The sequence below is a fragment of the Erpetoichthys calabaricus genome, chromosome 18 (assembly GCF_900747795.2).
Source record: "Erpetoichthys calabaricus chromosome 18, fErpCal1.3, whole genome shotgun sequence".
Classification (NCBI taxonomy): Eukaryota; Metazoa; Chordata; class Cladistia; order Polypteriformes; family Polypteridae; genus Erpetoichthys; species Erpetoichthys calabaricus.
In genome coordinates, this window is record NC_041411.2 from 7,506,096 (window position 1) to 7,530,601 (window position 24,506).

At 37.4% G+C, this 24,506-nt stretch overlaps 1 protein-coding gene across 8 annotated transcripts in view; it reads left to right on the plus strand.

Annotated features, from left to right (window-relative positions):
- Positions 1-24,301, plus strand: part of specc1la (sperm antigen with calponin homology and coiled-coil domains 1-like a) — a 284,094-nt gene extending 259,793 nt beyond the window's left edge. For all 8 annotated transcript variants that reach the window (XM_051921211.1, XM_028825345.2, XM_051921214.1 and 5 more), the window contains exons 13-15: positions 9,723-9,839; positions 10,192-10,251; positions 22,767-24,301. In XM_051921211.1, the coding sequence (XP_051777171.1) occupies positions 9,723-9,839; positions 10,192-10,251; positions 22,767-22,856 (267 nt within the window). In that variant the 3' untranslated portion in view covers positions 22,857-24,301. The remainder of the gene's footprint in view (positions 1-9,722; positions 9,840-10,191; positions 10,252-22,766) is intronic.
- Positions 24,302-24,506: the final 205 nt, after the last annotated feature.

The window sequence follows — 24,506 nt, forward strand, 5'->3', positions numbered from 1 at the left end:
TGGAAGCGAAATACTACAGTGTTCGCTGAAAATTTAAGGCATGTTAGGTCCTCTTCTCTCTTTTCACTTCACAATACAGCAAGAAACGGCTGGCATGGCCACAGGGCAGTCAAGTAAGTACACACTACCTCAGAACTGTCTTTGTCTGTCCATGACACTCTTGGACTATTAATCCATCCATCCATTATCCAACCCGCTATATCCTAACTACAGGGTCACGGGGTGGACTATTAATGATTTCTTTAAAAACGTTACTGCTCCTTTAATATGTAGTCTACAAAAAATTAGATTTTAGCATTTCTCATTATTTCCCTGTATGAGAATTTCATCATTTTTTCATGAGGTTTTTTGTTGAATAGTAGTTCCTTTCTTGTATTTTGATTCTCTTAATTATTTTTATTTGTATTAAAATGTGATACACTTGATGCCAAAAGGGGAGCAATATGCCATCTATATCTAATGAAACACAGTTTAAAAGTTGAATTAAACAGACATGATAGACAGGATTGTTTTTTGTGTGGAAGGTGTGGCTTTAGTGCACTACTCTGAAGGAGTGAGTAAGTTTCCCATGATACTGGGCACAGAGTGATGTGTCAAGCTGCCATGAACTGATAGAGTCACAATTTGTAAGAAGGCATGTCAGGCAGGTTTTATTTTTAGAATGTTTCTATTATGCACAGTAGTAATTGTCTATGTTAAGTACTTTCTTTCACAACTCACATCAACTTCCTTTTCATTACAAAAGCAAAGAGTGACCCCTTTTATGTATGAGTGCCCTTCTGTTTTATCCTTTTTTCTTTGTTTGTAATATCCATTTCTTCCTATCATTACATATTAAATGCATTTCAGATTTGTGTAATGTTAGGGTAACAAGCAAATTGGCGCTGTGCTAGTGAGGAAGGGAGAATAGCAGCTGTTAGTGTTACACGGTATCCTTAGATTCACATGCAGATATGATTTTTAGAAGTAGTTTAGTATGATACTACAGTTAACTGACTGCTTTTTTAAAAGGAAATCATGACTCTACATCCATTACAGAGTTAAGAAAAATGAACATTATTGACAGTCATAAAAATAGTTATTAACTGCAACAAGTAGTCATAGAAATCCAAATTCTGTCTCGGCAAAAAGAAAAAAATTGAATTTTATATTTCAGGTGGAATAGACAAAGTAAAATGTAATTAATTAAAATGAGAGCCAAGTTTACATAAAAGCAGCTTGGGGGAAAAGTCAAATAGTGCAACTTAAGCTGTGGAATCGTGCCATGTCGTACATTGATTACTGCTTTGTTAGCTTACAATGACTCTAAAAAACTAGATAAAGGTTAATAAAATGGATGAAAGAAAATAGGTAGTGTCAGTTAATGTTAAATAGTTTCCTCAAGTACCTCAGGGTCATATTCATGAGTTGAGAGAGAGGTGAGACAGACCACAAAATCAGTGTAGCAGTTTTGCAAATACTAGTCAGAGTCCTAAAACAAAGGTTTTGATTTGCTGATCAGTCTACATTACCACTCACTCTAATCTTACATCACTAGCACCACTTAATGGCCAAAAACAGGAGACTACAAGTACAAATGGGTAAAATGAAGCTACTGTTCAATGTTGCTGGGCTCACTCTTTGTACCATTATGAGAAGCAGAGAAATCAGGGAGGACCTTTAGTAGAACTGTTGATTTGAGAATGTAGTTTGGATGCCTGCTAGGTAACATCTCTTACATACCCTTTGAGAATTACCCAGGAGGTGCTGGCTTAAGATGCTGACGATAGGAAGGCCTGGTATGTAGTCTTCTCCCATCATTGGTAGTTTATTTGTTCTTGACAAGTAAAACCACCTTCAAGTCACAATTTCTTCATATTCCTCATTTCCTTGAGTCAAACCCTTAAGTCTTGACTGTGAACCACTCCTCTGTTGTTAGAGATGCTTTCACTTGTAAGACTTTCATTAAACAATTGAATACAATGTTAATATTAAGCTTTCACAGTGTTTAACATTACATGTTTTGGAGTTATGTAGTCTTAAGGGAGAAAAAAAATAATATTCCAAGAGTAGAATTCTGTGAACCATCTATTGCATTAGTCAAAAGTCATGGAAATAGTTTTTTATTTGAGGGTAAAAGGTGCAGCTTAGTATTTGACAGCCAGCAACACTTCATATAATCAGGCAGTGGGTTAGTAAAAAGGTCAGACTGTAACTAAGGATACATTTTGAGAACATGCCAGTATAAAGTGTTTTTTTACAAGTATAATATAGCTACCTTTAACATTGGTATTTTGCACAATGCTCAAGAAGTTTGGATTTGAACTTTTTATTTCCATGTTTTCTCTATGCATGTGCTTTAAATTTTCAGAATAATCCTTCCTTTTATGTTCCTTCCCCCTACAAGTACTGGGACAATCGTCTGCCAGGTGTTTCCTGTGCATACGTACAGCTGGGAATGTGTAGTTTTGGACTCTGCCTTTGTTCTTGCTTTTCGTGTTTGCCGTCGGAGTCAGCAGGAGCAAACCTTCATGAAGATTAGAGAAATGCTGCGGGGAGTTCAGAATTATTCAGTCAGATATTGACCACATAAAATTGTTTTATTTTGATCAACTATTATAAATATATACTACATGTGTTCTTAGCAATTTGCCAACAATCAGGCTGTCTGAGAAATAATTATTAAAGTTAAAAAAGATTAAAAGAAAAACTGGGCAATCGCCAAACAACCTCCATGGTATGCAGTTCAGGGTACTATAATATAATGTATGCCAATGACAGTGACATCGGAATTGTAATTCTGGACAGATAATCATTGTGCCCAGGAGTTATCTATGTGTTGCACGTAGATTAGCATATACAAATAGGATTTTCACTATACTCTGCAGATGCAATTAAAATGACATTATGACCAATGAATAAAGGTAAACAAATCTCAACAATAACTATGGAAAGAAGAAAATATCGAGAGGCAAACAGTGACTATCCTGAAGCATGCCAGTTTATGTATGAGCTAGCTCACTGCTGTTAACTGATGATGAAACTAATGATTGGTGCAGCAGAACAATTTCTAAAATTTTTATTTGTCAACTGTAAGACCTAAAGCTCCTGCACTTGTTGGATAACATTTCATCATGCACAAAAAACATGACTCAAAATAAACCATTAATGCAACCATGGAGCCAATATGATGAGGAAGGAAAGAGTAAAAGATCGTAGACAGACTTAACCATCTGATGTTGGTCCAAATCAAGAACTTAATTTGAAGTTAAAATCCCTACTCAGAACAGTATAAACAGAAGTTAAAAAAATGAGTCTCATAGAAACCAAACAAGGGTTTGCTGATAACAAAGGTGGTCTTGAACTTGATGAATCTACATGCTTTAAATATTAAAATGTATTAAACCATCTTAATTCATTTTAACATATTTTGTTCCCGTAATTAAGCTTACCTGATATTGGGGGATGGATTGCATTGTAAAACATCATGTTTATGTATAGAGAGAGGGAGATAGATATATATATAATATATATAATATATACACACACACAAAGAAATGCACTGTGAATTTCCTACTTTACTATCATCCAAAATTACTTTGCTTCAAGCAGCAAAGCACTTTACACTCACAAAGTACTTGATCTGTTTGTCTCCCCTTATTTTTCTTATGATAAATTTCCATGCATCTCAAGATGCTTTCCATAGATTATTCAACAAAAACATTAAAGACATACCATAGTTATTTGGATATTATCATTTTTAATTAATATTACGATAATGTATAATAGATGTAAGTGTACTAAACAGAAAAACAACCTGGGGATTGTGAAACACAATTTAAGCAATAAAGTGCAAAACAAACTTTTCTTGTTTTAGAAAGCCTTTATTCTACATTGAATATAGTTCAGATTTATGTTGCTCACTCAGTTGTTCATTTAGAAATCAGAAATGTCACCTTTGTTTATTTAAAAAAAAAAAAAAAAAAAAAAACCTTGTTAATTTCAAAAATATTTCTCCTTACATTTCTGTGTTATGTAATTGTAATATATTCTTGCACTCCCTCCCCATTTTCATGCTATCACACTGTGTACATTACATATGCTGTGTATCTTGTCCTCATCTCTTTTTAACATGTTCTTGTTTTTTACTTTCTCACCCTTTAAAATTAATGACAATTAACTGTTCTTTGTGCATTTGGATAAAATGATTAGATTACATAACTATAAAGGAATTTGTGTACATTTTGTGCAGTAATTTGTATGTGTTATTATCTCATTGTATCATTTACACTATGTGCATGCTTTATCACCATAACTTTACTAAGTATTAATTGTCAGTCTAGCAGCAACTGGCAGTGAAACTAAACAGTGTTTTTTAATTGTTTCCTAATGTCTGTTGAATTTCCTTTCTCTTAATCTATTTAAAACTCATGGATGATGGATTTACAATTTCCCTTTAACGTTTTCCATTTCTGAATTTGTACAAGGGGCACCGTAACTATGAAAGATGCTTTTTGTATCTCCTTTTGTTTTCACTTTTTAATAGGGGGAGAGTGATGTCTTTTGTTTTGGCCACTTTCTGAGGTCTGTCAGGGGTGTGTTCTACTCCTACTCTGTTCAGTTCTTACATGGACTGGGTGTTGGGTAGGGTTGTGTGGTCCAGCGGCTGCGGGCCATCCATTGGTGAAGAAAAATTCACTGATCTTGACTTTGCCAACGATACTGTGATCTTTGCAGAGTCAATGACTGAGCAGACAAACCTAGACATCTGGAACACTTTCCTGGACATGTGCTTTTTGTGGCTTTTCCGTCGTCTTTGATGTATAAGTAAATTATCGTTCGTATAGTTACATGATATCAGTGTTACCAATGAGACACTTTGGATGTATTTTGTACAGCAATATTTGCTTTCTTGATAACTGAGCACTGTTTTTGGTATCTCAAGACTATGATGTAGACTTCACTTGTAGCCAATCATGTGTATAACATTCATTCTGCCAGTTATGTACTGCTGATGGTAACTGTAAAGCTGCTTGACTTAAAGGGCCCCTACATCTAACTACTTCAGTTACATAGAAATATGAGCTTATCCGTCAAGCCACCATGCTGCAGAGTGACAAGATTAAAGTTGAGATGGAAATGTTTATTATTGCCTGATGCCTTAATGTGTTTCCTGTTGTTTATGCCCACAATCTTAACTTCACTTAACATCTTTAGTTCTCAATTCAATGTTTTTCTTTGCATAGCCAAGAAGTAGGACTTTGTTGATACTGCACGTAGTTTAAATCAAGTCCTGTGCATCGGTTGTGAAACAAATGTATTCACTATTTAGGCAAGATTGCTACATTTTGTATGACTCTTCATAAAAGAACTCTTAATTTTAAATGTTTATTGGTGAATGTCTGTCTAACTGTTAAGTTGTTAGGTTTTTGTAACTCGCTTGTATTTTGTTCTGAGCTCTTCAGTTTTGGTAAATAATTTTGAAACATTGTCCCATAACACTTGTTCACAAACAGGCCCCAGAATGTTGTTTACTTGGTTATGGTGACGTCTTTGGATAAAAGTGTATGCTAAGCAAATACGTGTAAATGTAAAGCTTTTAGCTATCAATTACTGCCTGATCTGATCACTTGCATGTTATACACAGTAAATGTTCAGCATACATTGATTGTGGTTTAATATATAGTGAGAAATATTGTACCTATTTGGGTTATCTGTGTCAGATTAGAGAAGTATTTGTTTCAATGCATTTTTTTATAATTAGAGCTCAAAAAGGTTCAATGGAAACCTAAAAGAACATTCACACGGTGAGTAGGATGCAGAGAATTGAACCAGGAACCTTGCCGTTTGAAGGCTAACCGCTGTGCAACACTGTTACTGTGTCCTGCAGTGCAGTGTCTTTTGCTTCGCATTGTCAGTTTGCAGACGTTCTATTTTGTCTAATTTACTTTCTACATTGCCTCCTTATATTGACTAATTTTAAATGGGTTAAGATCCTGTAAGTAGTGTGTGTAACAAGTTACCCAGTAGCAGTAGTTAAAAGGAGCATTAGAGAAATTGGCATATCTCCTCTCATTCTTATTTGTTGTTTGGATGAATAAGAACTAATGCACACTGCCTGAATGAATAGTACGGTATTTGCCTAACAGTACATGATAACAGATGCTGCATTGTAATCTCCTTTGCCCATTGTCTTCTAGAACCCTGTAGAAAGAAAAATATTGTTACGTGATTGTCCATATGTAGCCAGAATATGTTTTTACCTGTCAGCATCTGCTTCCCTGGTGTGGAAGGGACAAGAAAAGGAAGTGTGAAAAGTGGCTATGAAGCATAAAAGCCTTCAATTCAGCCTTCATTCCTTTAGCATTTGTCATCTACTAAGTTAATCAGTAAAACTAGGCAGCATTTAAGCAGAAAATGGCAAGTTGAAGCAACACACCATGCCTGCATTTTTAGAAGCGTGTTTCTTAAGAAATGGAACTGTAAATATTTGAGAGTCCTGCAGAAAGCCAAGATTTTAATTAGCCAGTGTGAGGAGAAAAGAAATGCAGTCCACTTTAAAATGTGCTGGCCTGTGTCCAGCACTGACTGCTGTCTGCATTTCCTGACCCTGTTTTAGAGCAGAGTGTTTTCTTATTTCCCCCCTCTGAATCACTGCCACTGTTCCCACATCAAGCTACACAAAGGTGTTTCCGATGAAAGCACAGCTCTCTCGGATTTCAAGAAATTCATGCAGGGGTTTGTGTTTCCAGACACGTAGGTTTAGACTGTTTGGAGAGCGGACGTTAGTCAAGCCGTGATCATGAGTGAAGTGTTATGGCTGACTTTAATAGTTTTATTTAACAGTGCATATCAACTTAAGAAATATGTATTGCTTATCTTAAATAAATAAAAAATCCAAGTCCTGCAAAAGTTGGGTTGGTATTTGTTATGTTCCTACCTTCAGCTGGGTTTTGGTTTAAGCACCCTAAAAAGTCAGGTCTTGTGTCCTTCAGTAGTTCTAGTTGTAGTAGAAGGCTAAAATTCATTTATTTTTTTCATTGACACTCACTGACATTGAAATGGCCTGGTAGGTTTCATTAATATTCAAGAAACACAATGTGCTTTGTATTTTGATGCTGGTTTTATTCTTTCTATTGACCTCTGTCTAGACATTATTCAGTCTAAAAATAGTTTGTAAGACAAGCAACACGTTTTTGAAGTGCTCTTCTACGGTGGATGCGCTCAGTGTTCTTTCTGTGGAGGGCTGATTGATTTTTGACTAAGTAATGACTTGGGTCACGGGCTGTTTTAACACCCTCCAGAGATCCCAGGAGCATTAAGATTTATTTTATGCACATGGCAAATAATTACACATCATCTGATTTTTTTTGTTTTCCATTTTCGTACTTTCAGAATGTAGAGGTCATGTTATATCCTGGCTCATTTCACATACAAGAGGAAGTTTATATTTTTAATAGCAATAATGGAGGCCATTGACAGTTTTAGTTCTGGTGATAGGACTGTCAAAACAGTTAGGTCCTAATACCACCTGTCCTGCCTGAAATTAAGTGAAGTATCGTATATCTTCAATACGAGTGTTTAATTCTTGCAGCAGAAGCAATAATACATAAGGGGTTAAATCAAACTAAGCAGTTTTTGGAATTATTGCTTCTGTATTACATAACCAAAAAAAAGGTTGTTACTGATTATGCAGTAAACGGCTGAAGATTAGCAAATATAGCACTTCAGATATTTGAAAGAAAGTATTTATATTATTAAATACCTTTTGTTTACACCAATATTAACTAAATAAAACACACAAAAATTGGTGCTTTAGGGAGTTATCTCCAAAAAAAAAACTGGAATTCACAACACCACGACCAAGACTTTTTAGGATGCACAATCCTGGAATCAAGTTTCTTTAGTGCCCCAGTCTGTCAGCTATTATTGTACCAAGTTTAGATGTCATATCCCGTAGCAGTTCAGAGTTATAGTGTTTGGCACAAGGTGCCCACCTTTTTGGAAACACTTACTCTCTTGTACATAAACACATCTTGCACATCTCTTAAAACAAAAATACGCACTGTATTAGTCTGAATCAACAAGTAAACAATTTGAAACTATGTATGTATGTATGTATAATTACATACTTAAACAAACTTTCACTTTCAGAAATCTTTTTCATGCCAGTTCTTGAAACTATTTCTATTTACTGAAAGACACAGTAAAACGTGGCACTTTGTCCACTAGATTGGTGTTTTACTGCTGCAGTTCACACATTTTCTCCTGCCTTCTGTTGCTTTTGCCCCATAGAAGTTCAGTGCATTTTTATTTTTTCTTGTTACGTTTTTATTTGCATTTCACATTTGGGGAAAAAAACTAAGTACATACATTTATTTTCATACAAACTACTTCCAGGACTCTGTTATGGGGACATTGCCTTTGCTGACAGCCCTCCACACAGGACGGGAAAGAGGCAGCCTTGAACACAGAGCTAGTTATACAGTCGCATACAGCTTGTGGCGTACAGTCGGGACACCTTTACACTGCAAGGACCTGGGGAGGGAGTGTATCTAAAGTATTACCTTCTCCAGAGCGCTAGGTGGCAGCTCCCCTGGGTTTTTAGCAGTGCCTCAGACTCCCACAGGGATCCATAGAAGCTGGAGTTTGGTGCAGCCCTAGTTCCGAATTTAGGAATATGTAGGTTCAGTACAAAGATGAATTGTACACATTCAATATACAATATTGTCTTAATTTTTTGTGTTAGACCACTGCTACATTTGGAGTGTTTCTGTCTTAAATATGACTGTGGGATATTGAACTGGTGTTTTAAGTGTCAATAACGGCTTGATATTCTGCTAAAAAAATTCTAAATTCTTTTGTGACTTTCTGATCTTTTTCATAACTAGGGAAATTTGTAACAGAATGTGGTGTGCAAACTTGAATTGAACTCGTATGTTTGAGGCCTGTAAGGTGAAAATGTACAGCATCTTTAGTCAAATCACACAACAGGTTCAACTGTGGTGGCCTACTGAATGAATTTTTGCATTTACTTGTTAGAATTAGCATTGTTTTAGCAATCATGTGATCAAGTTTTTGTTGCATTACAGTGGCTGTCTTCATCTCTGATGTACGCCAGGCAGTTTAGTATATTATTGAACAAAAATATATGGAGATGGTATCTTGTGAATAAGTAAAACAAGTCACCAGAGGTGAACAGATGCTGTTATCTTGTACAGAAGATTACAAGACTGTACAATTTGAGAAAATGGTTAATAAACTCGATTTATTTTGGCCTGCCAGCCATCTGTTTGTTAGATGTTCAAACGTTTGTAAATTTAGTGTTAGTTTTAAGGAATTCCTTTAAGACATCAGAAAGTAATTTTGTATTTCATGCTTCTGGAAAATTGATTATTACAATACAAACACAAATGGTTCATTGGCCTTTTAGCTAATAAAATACTGTAATAGGATTTTTGAACAGGACAAAATAAACATAGTTGTTACATCAGTCCTCTCTTATTTGTACTGGGATGTACATGGGTTGTTCTTGTCTTGCAACCAGTGCTTACTGGGCTAGGTGAGGGTCCAGTTATCCTGCCACCTTCCTCAGGATAAGCTGGTTTGATGAAGGGCAGACTATAAAAGTGAATGAAATCTTAGTTCACAATACACAAACAAGACCTATTCAAAAATAAAAGGTAAAAATGCCGTTAAGCACTAACTGTCTTTTTAAAATGTGGATTCTAATTTCTTTTTAGAACATTGACATCACAAATTTCAGCAGCAGCTGGAACGATGGTCTAGCATTCTGTGCCGTCCTCCATACCTACCTGCCGGCTCACATTCCCTATCATGAGCTAAACAATCAGGACAAGGTATGTGAAATTTTGCAGGTTGCAATTTAGAGTAGCTTCCCTTTATGTTCATTTTGTCTTCTAGTAATGCCTTACTTCAGTGTGTGCCACTCGTCTTTTTGTGTTAATGTTTGGGTGCATTTAAGGGAGAGATGTTTGTGGCAGGTGCATTGGTGACTTTAAATTGGCTGCATGGTGGGTATGTATTTGTGGCCAGTACTTGAGTGGCACTCTCTCCAGTGCTGTTTCCTATCTTGTGCCATGTGAGACTGGCCTACCCTCCTAAACTGAACTGTTGTTAAAAATGCTTGTATGTATTATTTTGAATATCGGTGTGTTCTGTGGTAATCTCACTGTTGTTTCTTTCCTGCAGAGAAGAAATTTTACTCTTGCTTTCCAGGCTGCTGAGAGTGTTGGCATTAAATCAACTCTAGTAAGTAAACCTAGAGAAAATATTAATGAGTCAGTCCTCTATGATGATGTCTCGAATCCGAATAAAACATAGAATACAACAGCTGTGATGAGAATAGACCATTTCACCCAACAATTTCCCCAATTCTTTTCACCTAGATTGTTCAAAATAACATCAAATCGAGGTTTGAGAGTCCCTAAAGTCCTTATGTCTGCCCTATTACTCTCTAATGTATTCCAACCATTACAAGTTCCCCAAAGTGCTCCTGTGTTGTTGTTGAATTTGTTTTATGTGGAATTGTTGCATTACCTTTATTTCAGCACTTCATAACCGTAAACTGTTTTTAACTCTAGGCACTGCCTTCTTATTTAACAAGTTAGAGTTAATGTTTAAAAATATCAGCAGGTCAAATGAGCTCTGCACTAAAGTCTTGTTCCAATTTATAAAGAGGTGCTGATGGCCTTTCTAAAATTTTTGTAAATTATTGAGGGCTATAAGTAATATTTTTAGTACATTTTTGGATGGTATTAAAATCTTTGAATAAAGTAAGAACAGGCTGATTAATCCATTGCTTGAACTAAAATGAGAGTCATGTATGGAGCATTGGCAAGATTTTAACTTTTTGCACTGTGTTTTGCAGTTCTACTCATAAGATGCTACGCCACTGTTAGCAGATTAGCTAGACTGACAGAGGGAATTGCTCCTCTAGGTTTCATGTCCTCATATAAAGAGGCATGATGCAAATATGGGTCCTCTAAGTGAAAAATGAATACTTTGCTGTAGAAAATTCCTCCCCACTAAGTTTGGCAAACCGGCTTCTTGATTTCACTGCAAAGAAGAGAGTACTGTATTAAAAAGTACAAGTACATTGTCTCCTCCTCCGTATGTTCCCAGGCAAGCCCTCAGATATCACCAATGAGGAACTGCTCAAAGTTCCACTCCTCTCCATTTCACACCATCAAAGGGAGAGGTTGATTGTGAACTCAGTTCCTCAGAGTCTGAAGGAAGTACTTATGCAGCTTCACTATAGGGAAACTCATCCAGATAGCAGAGCATTAGCGCAGATTACTATATAATCCAAAGGTCATGACACTGAGGGAAAGAGAGAGAGATAGACAGACAGAGTACGCCTGTTTGGTTGACAGCTCTTTTTAGCACAGGGGCAGAAAAGAGTGTGTTGAGTCCAATCACCAGAGTTTGGTACTGAGTTTGTAGGTAAAGACAACTGTCTGCTGCAGCCTTCATTTGAAGTTTTTTTTGGAGAGGAAATATAGAATAAAACCAAATGCTTTGTAAATTCAGTATTTAATGAAAACCATTATGCAGACCAGGGGTGAGGCAGATTTGATAGAGGATATAGCACACTATTTGCAGATTTCCGAATAGTTTTTATTTATATAAAAGAACTATTGGCATAGCAATATATATCCTTTTACAAGCAAATTGTTAAGTGCCAAGAAACAGTATCGACATCCTGTCTAGAATACGTTAGAACTTTTTTAGGTGAGTGACTAGTAGAGGCCTAAAGTAGTACTGTGAAATTGGTTAAGAAGGTAATGTGACCAGTCTCGTGAAGGTGCTATGTGGTCATTTAGTCTGGTACACCACAGGCTGCTTTGTCAAATGCATTTTTTGTTTTTTACCCAGGTAAGAGTCTAATCATTCGACCCCAATTTTAATGCAAACCTTTTTAGTAGTCAGTCTTTTTAACTTACCTAACAGAAGCATTTAAAGCAAAATTAATTGTCCAAGATGGGAATACTTGTATTTTACTTTTTTCCTCTTCGTTATAGTCTAGCATTGCAATACATTTTCTTCTGAGTGCTCATTGTTATAAGATGTAGACACATTAATCATTTATTAATATAACATCCCAAAGACACATCCGGTTATTTTGCTATTTTATACAACAAATTCATGTAAAACATATGAGTAGGATTTCCATCCAAAATTTAGAACTAACAGTAAATCAAACATTATTCCATTCAGAGGAAATTCATCCTCTTCCAGTTACAGAGAATTGTGTTTGGGAACATAACAGCCAAAATTGAAAAAAATATTAATAATAACAATTCAAAGGTAGTTGTGAATAATGCAGTAACGGTTTCAAGTGTAATGTTGTTATCCTGATATTGTAGACCTTCAATCCTGATATGATACTTGTTCACTATTCTCTTTCTGCAGAAAAATACCTACCCTTCTGCTGTCATAATGTAAAGACTATAAAAGCTGGAATTACTGAAGCAGTTTACCCAGCATATGGATGTTGCTTACGTTTAAGTTATGCTTTTATATTCCCCATTTTTTATGTTAGTGATGCGCAGCTTTGCTTGATGACCACTAGTAATCCCTACAATGGAGGATTAAAAAATATCTATAAATTACAACTAGCACTTGGCTTATTACACAGTTTTCCAGATACTTATATCTGCATGTTCAAATCTAAAAATCTGACTGTTTTTTCCAGTGAGTTTTGTTGATAAACTTGACTCTTAAAGTTTAGGCTGAATAATTTCTGATTTACGTAAACCTTTGTTTTATTTCTTGATGAAGAAATAGTCTTTGACTTCATTAGTCCTCCAGGTAATACCACCAAAATTCTTAGTGTTACAGCCACAGTAATCTTGGCATTTTGCCCACTTAGTTACACTAAATATATGCCCTTTTAAATAAAAATAAACACAATTTGTGTGATATCATCTGTGTGCCAACTGCCATAGCCTGTTAATGTTATTGCTCAATAAATAATAAATTACTAGTCTTACAAAACATTTCCAGTTGCCTGTCTGCCTTCGATATGGAAGTACCCTTTCAGGCTTTCATTACTCTCACTAATTATTGGCACATTTCACACTTATGTTCTACTGCACTCAATAACTTTTTTGAACAGAATTGCTTTCTTTTACACTAGTGATATTGTTTAATTTGTAATAAGTAATTTATGGGAGAATGGTGGACAGGTATTTATTAGTTAGTGCTCTTTAATTTGAGCTATACTTGGGCATGTTTGAAATTTGTACACTTTTATAAGTGGATGATATTGAACATTTGCACTTCATTCAGAAATTCTAGAATGGTACTTTTGTCTGTTTATTTTCCACAGTGACTTTAATATCAGTTTAAAGTCTGATTCCTTTGCCATTCCTCCACAGTTCCTGTCAAAGACCTGCTATGTCCTGATCCTGCTACTCTCTCTCTCACTCTCTAATAGTTACTTAGCATTTCTCCAAGCAGTCTGTCAACAGTGACTTTGGAAACTGCAGGCATTTACAATTTAATTGTAGATTATGAGTAGCTGGAAATTGTGCAACTATTATTACAAGCTTCAATGTATCTACATGCAACTGCTCTTTTGAAAGTTTCTATGTAATGTATTATATTACATACGGTCCGTCATCTGCCAAACTCCAAAGTGCATGAACGGTGCTTCTACTTGTGAATAGTCTTTCAGTGCTAAACTGCACAGCATGATACTTGCTGTCATACTTCATATCCCATTAAAGCCAATAAGTGATTCAGTCTTGAAATGTACACACCTAAATCTCCAGTGAAAATGAAGGTTAGTTACCACTGAGGTGCAGTTGTGGTTTTTTTTTCTGTCATTCTTCTCCTAATTTTTTCTACAGTACAGTGCAGGAAGCGAATACCAGTGAACATGAAGGCTGATGCTGTCTGCAAGGGCAATAAGGCAGACAGCAAGCAATAACAGACAGTGGCTTGTTTTTCCAACCCTTAGAAAATTATTTCCCTTTTTGGTTTTTTTGACTGTTTTCTCTCCTTCACTGCCTAGTGATCTTGGCTTATCTTTAGTTAGCCGCTTATTGAGTGTAACATCACAGGGCGCCTTATGAAGCTGGCATCCCCTCATACCTCCTCACGCACCCTCCGCTCTGTACACACTAACACTCTCCAAGTTCCTAGAACCAAGCTTCGCAGTATGGGTGATGGGGCTTTTTCATCTGTGGCGCCCTGACTACCTGAGAGCTCCACAGTCGACTGATGTTTTTAAACGGAATCTAAAAACTCACCTTTTTAGAAAGATATTTTGTTAAAGTATAAATAGATTTTCTTGTTTTATTATTTTATTTTTACTCTGTAGCACTTTGAGATTGCTAAAATATAAAGTGCAATATAAATAAAATTTATTATTATTATTATCACTTTGTACTGCTAATATGCTGAATGTCTGATCACCTCTTGCTATCTGTCTTCAGCTCTTTGTTTTTTCTTTAACTGTAATATGAATGGCCTCATACAATGGCTGGTCATACAGTTAGGTCCATAAATATTTGGACAGAGACAACTTTTTTCTCATTTTGGTTCTGTACATTACCACAATGAATTTTAAATGAAACAACTCCGATGCAGTTGAAGTGCAGACTTTCAGCTTTAATTCAGTGGGGTGAACAAAACGATTGCATAAAAATGGGAGGCAACTCGAGCATTTTTTTAACACAATCCCTTCATTTCAGGGGCTCAAAAGTATTTGGACAATTGACTTAAAGGCCATTTCATGGGCAGGTGTGATCAAGTCCGTCATTATGTCCTTATCAATTAAGCAGATAAAAGGCCTGGAGTTAATTTGAGGTGTGGTGCTTGCATGTGGAAGATTTTGCTGTGAACAGACAACATGCGGTCAAAGGAGCTCTCCATGCAGGTGAAAGAAGCCATCCTTAAGCTGCGAAAACAGAAAAAACCATCTGAGAAATTGCTACAATATTACGAGTGGCAAAATCTACAGTTTGGTACATCCTGAGAAAGAAAGCAAGCACTGGTGAACTCAGCAACGCAAAAAGACCTGGACGTCCACGGAAGACAACAGTGGTGGATGATCGCAGAATCATTTCCATGGTGAAGAGAAACCCCTTCACAGCAGCCAACCAAGAGAACAACACTCTCCAGGGGGTAGGCGGGCGTATCGATATTCAAGTCTACCATAAAGAGAAGACTGCATGAAAGGAAATACAGAGGGTGCACTGCAAGGTGCAAGCCACTCATAAGCCTCAAGAATAGAAAGGCTAGATTGGACTTTGCTAAAGAACATCTAAAAAAAGCCAGCACAGTTCTGGAAAAACATTCTTTGGACAGATGAAACCAAGATCAACCTCTACCAGAACGATGGCAAGAAAAAAGTGTGGAGAAGGCGTGGAACAGCTCATTATCCAAAGCATACTACATCATCTGTAAAACACGGTGGAGGCAGTGTGATGGCTTTGGCGTGCATGGCTACAAGTGGCACTGGGACACTAGTGTTTATTGGTGATGTGACAAAGGACAGAAGCAGCCGAATGAATTCTGAGGTGTTCAGAGACATACTGTCTGCTCAAATGCAGCTAAGTACAGTCAAATTGATTCACGATACAGATGGACAATGACCCAAAACATACAGCCAAAGCAACCCAGGAGTTTATTAAAGCAAAGAAGTGGAAAATTCTTGAATGGCCAAGTCAGTCACCTGATCGTAACCCAACTGAGCAGGCAGTTCACTTGTTGAAGACTAAACTTCAGACAGAAAGGCCCACAAACAAACAGCAGAGCATTAAAAAGGAGGAAACCCAGCATCTAGTAATGTCCATGAGTTCAAGACTTCAGGCTGTCATTGCCAGCAAAGGGTTTTCAACCAAGTATTAGAAATGAACATTTGATTTCCAGTTATTTAATTTGTCCAATTACTTTGAGCCCCTGAAATGAAGGGATTGTGTTACAGTAATGCTTTAGTTGCCTCACATTTTTATGCAATCGTTTTGTTCACCCCACTGAATTAAAGCTGAAAGTCTGCACTTCAACTGCATCGGAGTTGTTTCATTTAAAATTCATTGTGGTAATGTACAGAACCAAAATGAGAAAAAAGTTGTCTCTGTCCAAATATTTATGGACCGAACTGTATATGTAGCAAATTAATGGTGATTGATGGTGGAACATGAACATGCATTATGTTGAACATTGCTTTATCATGGTGTGAAATCTCGGGAAATTGATTATTGTTGTGCTCATTCATCTGTACATTCTGAACATGGACTTCTGTCTTAAGCTTGAGGGGAAGCAAGTATTAAGCTATACTGAAGGGACTAATGACTCCCTTCCTGAGGCACCATTTCACAATTTGAGCATAAGATGACCACACAGATCAGGATACAAAGAAGTGGAAGGAAATGAAAAGGGTAGGTAAGTCAGAGGGCTGAAAAAATTGACAAAATTTGAATTGAAGGTGTTAAAATAATGCTTGTTTACATATGGGGATAATAAAAATTGTTCGAGCAATTGTGTAATTACTATTTTCCCCTGGACTATGCAATCCTAATTTTTTTTTTAATTTCCGGGAAACTGAAGGCTGAAAAAAAATTGAGTATTATTTAATAGATTTAAACCATTTTGGATACAGAAAAAGAATGGTTTGTTAAAAATACAAATGATACACTAAATATAGAGAACTCTTTCAGTAGATTGTTTTTTTCTCCTTTTCTACTGGCCTAGTGTACTGTTAACAATAGTATTTAACTTTGTTGGGAGAATAGCAAGGAAATGTTTTGCAATGTGGTTACACTGCTTGCAGGAAACCTGAAGAAAAAAAATCCAAAATGATTTTCTAAATATAACAGTTTAGTAAAGTTTCGGTTGCCTGTGAGATTTTAATCTGCCATCAAAATTAGCTCCAGTATCTGGTGTTCACATGCCCTGCATATCCTGGGGAAGTCATCTGTATGAAGCAAACACAGGAGCCTTGCAGCTGGCCATAGTGTAGGGGCGGTTCACAGGAAGCTGTCTGTAATGTAGTATGGACCAACTGAGTAAGTAGCACTAATTATATGGGGCTCATTTCTACAAACTCAGGTTGTGTCTTTGCTTAATAACTGATGAGAATTATTATTCAAAAAAAACAGTTTAATTACTATTCTATGTAGTCCGATGGATATAGAAGAGAGTTCTAATCTGGATTTAGCTTCAGTGTCGTTTTGTCCATGTGCCATTGAGTGGTACCTGAATGATCAAATAAAGCATTTCAGGTCATGCCATTTCTTAAATGCACAAAGTTAACAAAGCACCGTTTTGCCGTGTGTTAAAATTGCCCCTTACACTTTATAAACGTTTGTGTCACCTTTAGCTGTAGTGATTGAAAAAAAATCATTCAGTCTTAGCCTTTGACAAAATGGTGGAATTTTACCCTTCTTTTCCTTGTGAAAACTGTTTTAATTGTAATTTGTACCTTGACCAGACTAGTTCAAATTGTTTATTTTGCTTAATTTCAGCCATGCTGTTAGGGACTTGTTTTTATGTTCTAAGTTAGTGCCTTGCTTCTAGACGCAGCTATCCTCGGGCTAGAGCATTATGTGAATAGGACAAGATATCTGTCTCTTTGATATTGTATACATATGTAAAAAATATATAGAAGAGTCAAGTTATCTATTGCTTTGGGGGGGTTGGAAGCTGTACACTGGAAATATTTTTTAAAAAAATAATGCCATGAATAGAGTTTATTAATCAATAAATGTGTGAGAAAGTGCCCTAAGTATGCATCCACTTTGGAAATGTACTCCTGTGGCAGGTTGGAGGTATGTATAGCTGTCTTTATATCTACTTCAACATCTCTTTCTTTTCTTCTTGATCTCTCCCTTCATCTTCTTTCTGTGGGAGATAGAGGGAATGGGGGGGGGGGGGGGGGGGGGGGGAGGGAGGGAGGGTTGGTTGGGTGGGAGGGGTGGGAGACAGAAGGGGTGGGTGGGAGACGGAGGGAGGGGTGGGAGATTGGGGGAGGGGTGGGAGACAGGAGGGAGGGGTGGGTGGGAGACAGAAGGGGTGGGTGGGAGGGAGGGGTGGAGGAGGGTGGGTTGGGAGGGATAGGTGGGAGGGTGGGTTGGGAGAGGGAGGGGAGCAAGTGCCATAGACTGTGTCTACTGAGTATCTCTACAGTTCTCCCCTACCCACCCTCCTCCCTCTCCCACCCATCCCCACCCTCCCTTTCCCACCCATCCCTCCTTCCCTCCCTCTCCCACCCTTCCCCTCCTCCCACCCTCCCTTCCCCCCCCTCCCTCTCCTCCCTCTCCCACCCATCCCTCCCTCCTCCCCTCTCCCCCCAACCCTCCATCTTCCCCTCCCTCCTCCCCTCCCTCCACCAACCCTCCATCTTCCCACCCTCTCCCACCCATCCCTCCCTCCTCCCCTCTCCCCCCAACCCTCCATCTTCCCACCCTTCCCCTCCCTCCACCAACCCTATCTCCCTACCATTCCTGTCTTCCTCAGCAGTTCTGACAAGAACAGGACATTCAGCCTACCAAAGCTTGTCAGTGGTACATATAATAATTAGTCAATTTACTATGTTCTATTTATAAAATGGGAATTCAAATATTCACTCTTTTCTAGACCTTTTCTTGCACTGCTATGTCCTTTTTGTAGCCTGGAGACCAAAACTGCACACAGCACTCCAGATGAGACCTCACCCGTGTGTTATAAAGCTTGAGCAGAATCGCTATGGACTTGTTCTCCACGAATCAAGGCTTACTTTTACGAAACATTTAAACTTCATTTGCCCAGGCCTGTATGCTGTCCAGGTCCCTCTGTGATGACTCAACAGATTCCACATCTCTTGGTTTCATCTGCAAACTTAAAAAAACATAATTTATATATATATAATAATAATAATAATATATATTTATATTTATATTTTATTTAAAGTATCTGGACTTGCTCTACCTTTCAGGGTGCGATACAGTGGCATACAAAAATTAAGGCACCCTTGCTTAAAATGTCTGTTACTGTGAATAGTTAAGCGTGTAGAAGATGAACTGATCACCAAAAGATTTCATTAAGTTTTCCCAAGCTCTTGGACCTTCATTCGCTCATTTGAGAAGTGGGTTGTTCAGTCATCATTAGGAACCCCCAGGTGATGCAAATGTCAAAGCTTTATAAATTCTCAGACTCCTCAGACCTTGTCCCACCAATCACCAAACATAGACTCCTCTAAGAAGCTACCCAGCACTCTGAAAAATAAAAGAATTGAAGCTTACAAAGTAGGAGAAAATGACAAGAAGATAACAAAGGTGGCCTTTTCCACATTCGTAATGTTAGTAAGAAATGGCAGTTCACAGGAATGGTGGAGGTCAAGTTAAGGTCTCGAAGACCAAAGACCCCTACTGAAAGAATTGCTAGGAAGGCAAATAAAAAAAATCCTGTTTGACTGCAAAAGTCCCTCGGGCAGATTTAGTAGTCTCTGTAGTGGTGGTGCACTGTTCTACTGTACAACGACACCTGAAAAAATATGACCTTCATAGTAGAGTCAGCAAAGAAAACCTTTCCTGCCTCAGAACCACAAAATTTAATGCCTGAAGTTTGCAAATGAATATCTAAAAAGCCTGATTCATTTTGGAAACAAGTTCTGTGGACTGACAAAATAGAACTTTTTGGCTACATGTGCGAAGGTATGTTTGGAAAAAGAAAAGGGGACAGAATTCCAAGAAAACAATACATCCCCAACTATTAAGCATGGCGGTAGATTGATCAGGCTTTGGGCTTATGTTGCAGCCTGTGGCACAGGGAACATGTCCGTGGTAGAGGGAAGAATGGATTCAAATAAATACCACCAAATTCTGAGTCAAACATCCCACCATTTGTCAAAAGGTTGAAGTTAAAAAGAGGATAGGTCCTACAACAATGAACTGAAACACACCTCACAATCTACTATGGAATACCTCAAGAGGTGCAGGCAGACGCTTTTGCCATTGCCCTCACAGTCCACACAGTCAATTAAAAATAACTGAAGGCCCAATAAACTTGCATTAGGAGCCTTTTGCAAGGATGAATCTGTGAAAATTGAAAGACAAGATCTTAGCGGGTTACAAAAAGCATTTCCAAGCTGTGAAACCTGCCAAAGGGTGTCTTACTAAGTACTGACCATGTCAGGTGCCCAAACTTCTACTTCAGGCCAATTTCATGTTTTTTTTTTGGTATTTTGTACCTGTGAATGATGGAAATATACATGTAATCTTGCTTAAATTATTAAAGAAATGTGTCATCTTTTATTTTATCCCTTTTGGTGATCAGTTCATCTTCTGCTTGGTTAAATATTCACAGTGACGGACATTTTTAGGCAAGGGTGGCCTAACTTTTGCATGTTCCTGTATAACTTCACATTCTGTTAACCTTCTGAACACTGTCTGGCAGTTAATAGTGTTGAGTCCACTAGAAGTCCTAAATCCTTCTCATAATGTGTACTTCCAATTTTCAGACCCCCTATTCTGTGTTTAAATCTAACATTTTTACTTCCTACATGCAATACTTCACATTTACTTACATTAAATTTCATCTGCCACATATCAGCCCAAGCCTGTAAGATGTCCAAGTCCCTCTGGAATGATTTAATGGATTCTTGTTGATCTGCTAATCCACCCAACTTGGTATCATCTGCAAACCAAAGCAGCTTTTTACATATATTTCTCTCCAAATCATTTATATATCACTTTAAATAATGGGAGGTACGTTTGGAACATCCTCTAATTCAATGTCTGTATTTTTTTTTCATTCCCCTTTACTACACCTGATGCATTTCACCTTCTCTTTCAGCATTTTAGCAGTAAAAGAAGAATCAAAGAATGAATCTCTTTGGGTCATCTTTTGCTGTATTTGCTATATTCCTCTCCAGCTGTCTTTTAGCCTCCCTAATATTCTTTTTAATGGTTGCCCTCATGTTCTCATACGTCCTCCCATTCACATTGGAGTTATACGCCTTATACAGCTGCTTTTTCCTTTGCAGCATCTTTTTCAATTCTAATAATAAGCAAATGCCTTCTTCATCCTTCAGATGTATTTTGTAAACCACATTTTTTTTACTCCAGCACAAATTGTTAAATATCTAGTGTAATTAATTATGTACACTGTTCCACCAGTACGCTGTTACAATTCTAGCAAATGATTATAACTTTCAGAACAAAGCAACTTCATACATCAGTGTCTTCCAATAAATTACCAGGTTATATATTCAATAAACAAAATTTAAAAAAAAAATCTAAATATGTAGGCATAACATCAAAACCGTTGCTGATGTCAATTATAAATTAAAAACAATTTCAAATTATCAGAAATGTAAGAAGTACACCTCTACCCCCACCTCCACATACCATTTAAATTGCTAATATCATTACTGAGTTTATAATGTGCAAACTCCACTTCCAGTCTGCTTTTAAGCCAGCACTCTAAACCCCAGTAAAGCCTCAGTTGTTAATGTGTTTTTATCTTTGTTTCTCCTCATCTTCAGAGTTGCCAATTTTACCTGTCTTAGTAATTGCCAAGTAAACATGTATTTATGGGGAAAGAGAGGAATAGACTGATATGGAGCGATCAAGATATATCGTGCTTCCTTAAGTATTATAAAAATACTAGTGTTGTCTGCAGTGGTGCAAAGAAATGGAATAAAGGTTAAAATTGGTCAAAGCGTAGACAGATTGGGTTTTGGGGACAAATTCCATATTTTTACCCTTTATTTTAATTTCCCAGTTTCAGATACAACTTTCTTTGAAGCTTACCTCGTAAGGCCAGTACCCAGGAGTCATCTTTTCTCTATTGCAGATACTGAGATTTGGTGTGAATTTAATGAATATGTCAACTGCGGACTCGAACTGCACACTCTGATGTCTTTCCCCTTCTTTCAGTTGGGCAAACACAATTGGAAAAGTTTCTCTAATAGTAGTAGTGGAGATGACTTCCAGTTCTAAAGATGACATTATCTTAGTTTTTCTTATAAAATTCATGAATATCTGTTAAGTATAATAACTGATGTTTGTACTGGTCTATCAATGAAGAAGAAAAAAAGATGAAGGTTATCATTAGAACACTGGAGTGATTTGACTGCTGAAAATGGGACTTGGCATCAAATGTGAATGATAAATTAAAAATGATTACTTTTCAAGCAGTAATAGCATTTAGCAATACTAAAAATGTCTTGACTGTATTTTAAAATTAAATTAATTACCTTTTGATTAAAAAGTATCAATTTTTGTCAATAACATGAAATTCTTGAGTACTGTCAGTACTTGGAAAAAGATCAGGTTGATAAATTTTATGGCTGTAAATAGTGCTTTGTTTACAATGAAAGTGTAAGCCGTCTGATGGGGATGGGGGGGGGGGGGTTGGGGGCCAGTCCATCACAAGACCAACACACAGCACACACACATTAGTGCCAATTTAGTGCAGCCAGTCCACCTAACCTGCAGGTCTTTGGACTGTAGCAGAAAACGTATGCTGGCACAAAGAGAACATGCAAACACCTCACAGGTCACCTTACTCTGCCACAGTACAAAGCACTTAAAACTGTCTTTTCTTCCTCCCAGTGTTTCCCATAATTTTTCTGTTAAATATTTTTCAAAAGCAAAATTTGAGTTTCTGTATCCTAAAGTAGACAACTCCTGTTTTTTCCTCATCACCATTTTTAGCACATCAGGTAGTAGCCGCACAACATACCCTACCTGGACTGTATAGTATAGTATTGGAGCTATCTGTTTCTGTTTCTAACGGTCTTTTTTTTTTTTTTTTTTCTCCTCCCGTTCCAGGATATCAATGAGATGGTACGCACTGAACGGCCTGATTGGCAAAGCGTCATGACCTATGTCACTGCCGTTTACAAGTACTTTGAGACCTGAACCCTGCTGTCCTGTGCTGCTCTGCACAGTAGCCGACCACTACACCAGAACATTTCACAGAGACTCCACTGCTGTGGTTCCTCTGCAACAATTGTAGATGGCGAGAGTCTGTAATAAAACCAGATCTTCAGCCACCTGCAGTCCAAAATACTGTGCCAACTTGTTGCTGCAACAAGGTTAAAACACTGCTAGGTTTATCAAACGGTAGCATTTAATTATCGGGGGATTTAACTACAGGCATGTGGTATTGAAGAGGAACTACTTGTGTATTGGTTTGAGTGGCGATACATCAAATGTAGACAAGTGCATTTATCAATAAATACTTACCTATGCAATTGGGACTGGGGTGAAAAGAGAAATGAACAAACACAGTTGTAAAACATATTACATTAATGTTTCAACTAATTAGTTCCCCTTGACCAGAAAGTAAATTCTGTTCTAAAACATTTGAGTATTTTATTCCATATTGGATAGCTACAAAGTGAAGCATTTCATTGGATGGTATGGAAGCTAGTGACTGGAACATTTCTGTGGGTGTCCTGTGACTTCCCAAACAGAATACATCAGAAGGAAGCTTAAAAGATGACTGGGAACTCCGTTGACTCAGTCACTTCCTTATTGTGTTGTGTGTGTGTGTGTGTGTGCATGGAGCTCTCAACTACAGAGTTTTTCAAAACTTTAAAGCAATATCTTTCAGCACCCTGCTAAGCCTACTGTAAAAGTGCAGGTTTTTGCTACTCAGTAAAAGGTAGCCATTCAAAAATTACAAAAGTGTGGTGAATTGGCACTTACAGGAGCAGTTTAGTGCTGGAAATTTGGTAGGCCTAATGGCTAAATGTGTCTAGTTGGTTGGTTTAAGTACAAATGGAACTCCATGTGTCTAGACTGTCAAAGTCAGTGAGACTGGCGGAGGGCCTCTAAGTGCAGCAGTATTAGTCGGAGAGCCTTACTTCAGCCTGTCTGCAACCCAGGAAGGGATATGCATTGAGTGACATTTCTTTTTGTTGTGTTTTTGGTTTTACAGTTTTCACCACTTCTTACAACACGAGTCTCCCCAGCAGCAACAGTGTTGGTAACAATGCACTTGGTGAATTTCACTCTTTGTTATCAACAATCTGGCAAGAGGGAGCAGAAAGTTGAAGTTACCCTTCTCCCTTGTAGTGAACACGTTCAAGTTTCTGAAGTCTAAGATCAGAATTTTGCAATAGTTTAATCTCCCCCCCCCCCCCCCCCCCAATAGAAAGTCCAGTGTAGTGTTTACATGTCCTTATGACTAATGTTATTTGTTTTAGTGGGAAAGCACAAATGTTATAGAAAAAAAAAAACTGCCAGTTTCTTTTAGATGGGATTTTGTACTACAGTATCATATGCTGCATTTGTTGAGCACAGTTTGATATCATGGAGCATTAAACTTTGTTGTTATTCATAGAAATTACATACCTTAAAACAAGCAAAATGACACCTTTTATTGGCTAACTAGAAAGATTACATCTTTCTAGTTAGCCAATAAAAGGGGTCATTTTGCTTGGCTTTTCTCTACATTCATAATGGCTAACACGGTACAACACCCTAGTACTACAGATACCTTAAAACAAAAAGACAAAGTACCAAAGGACTGCAGTGCTGATGGGAATGGCTCAACTTTAGCCA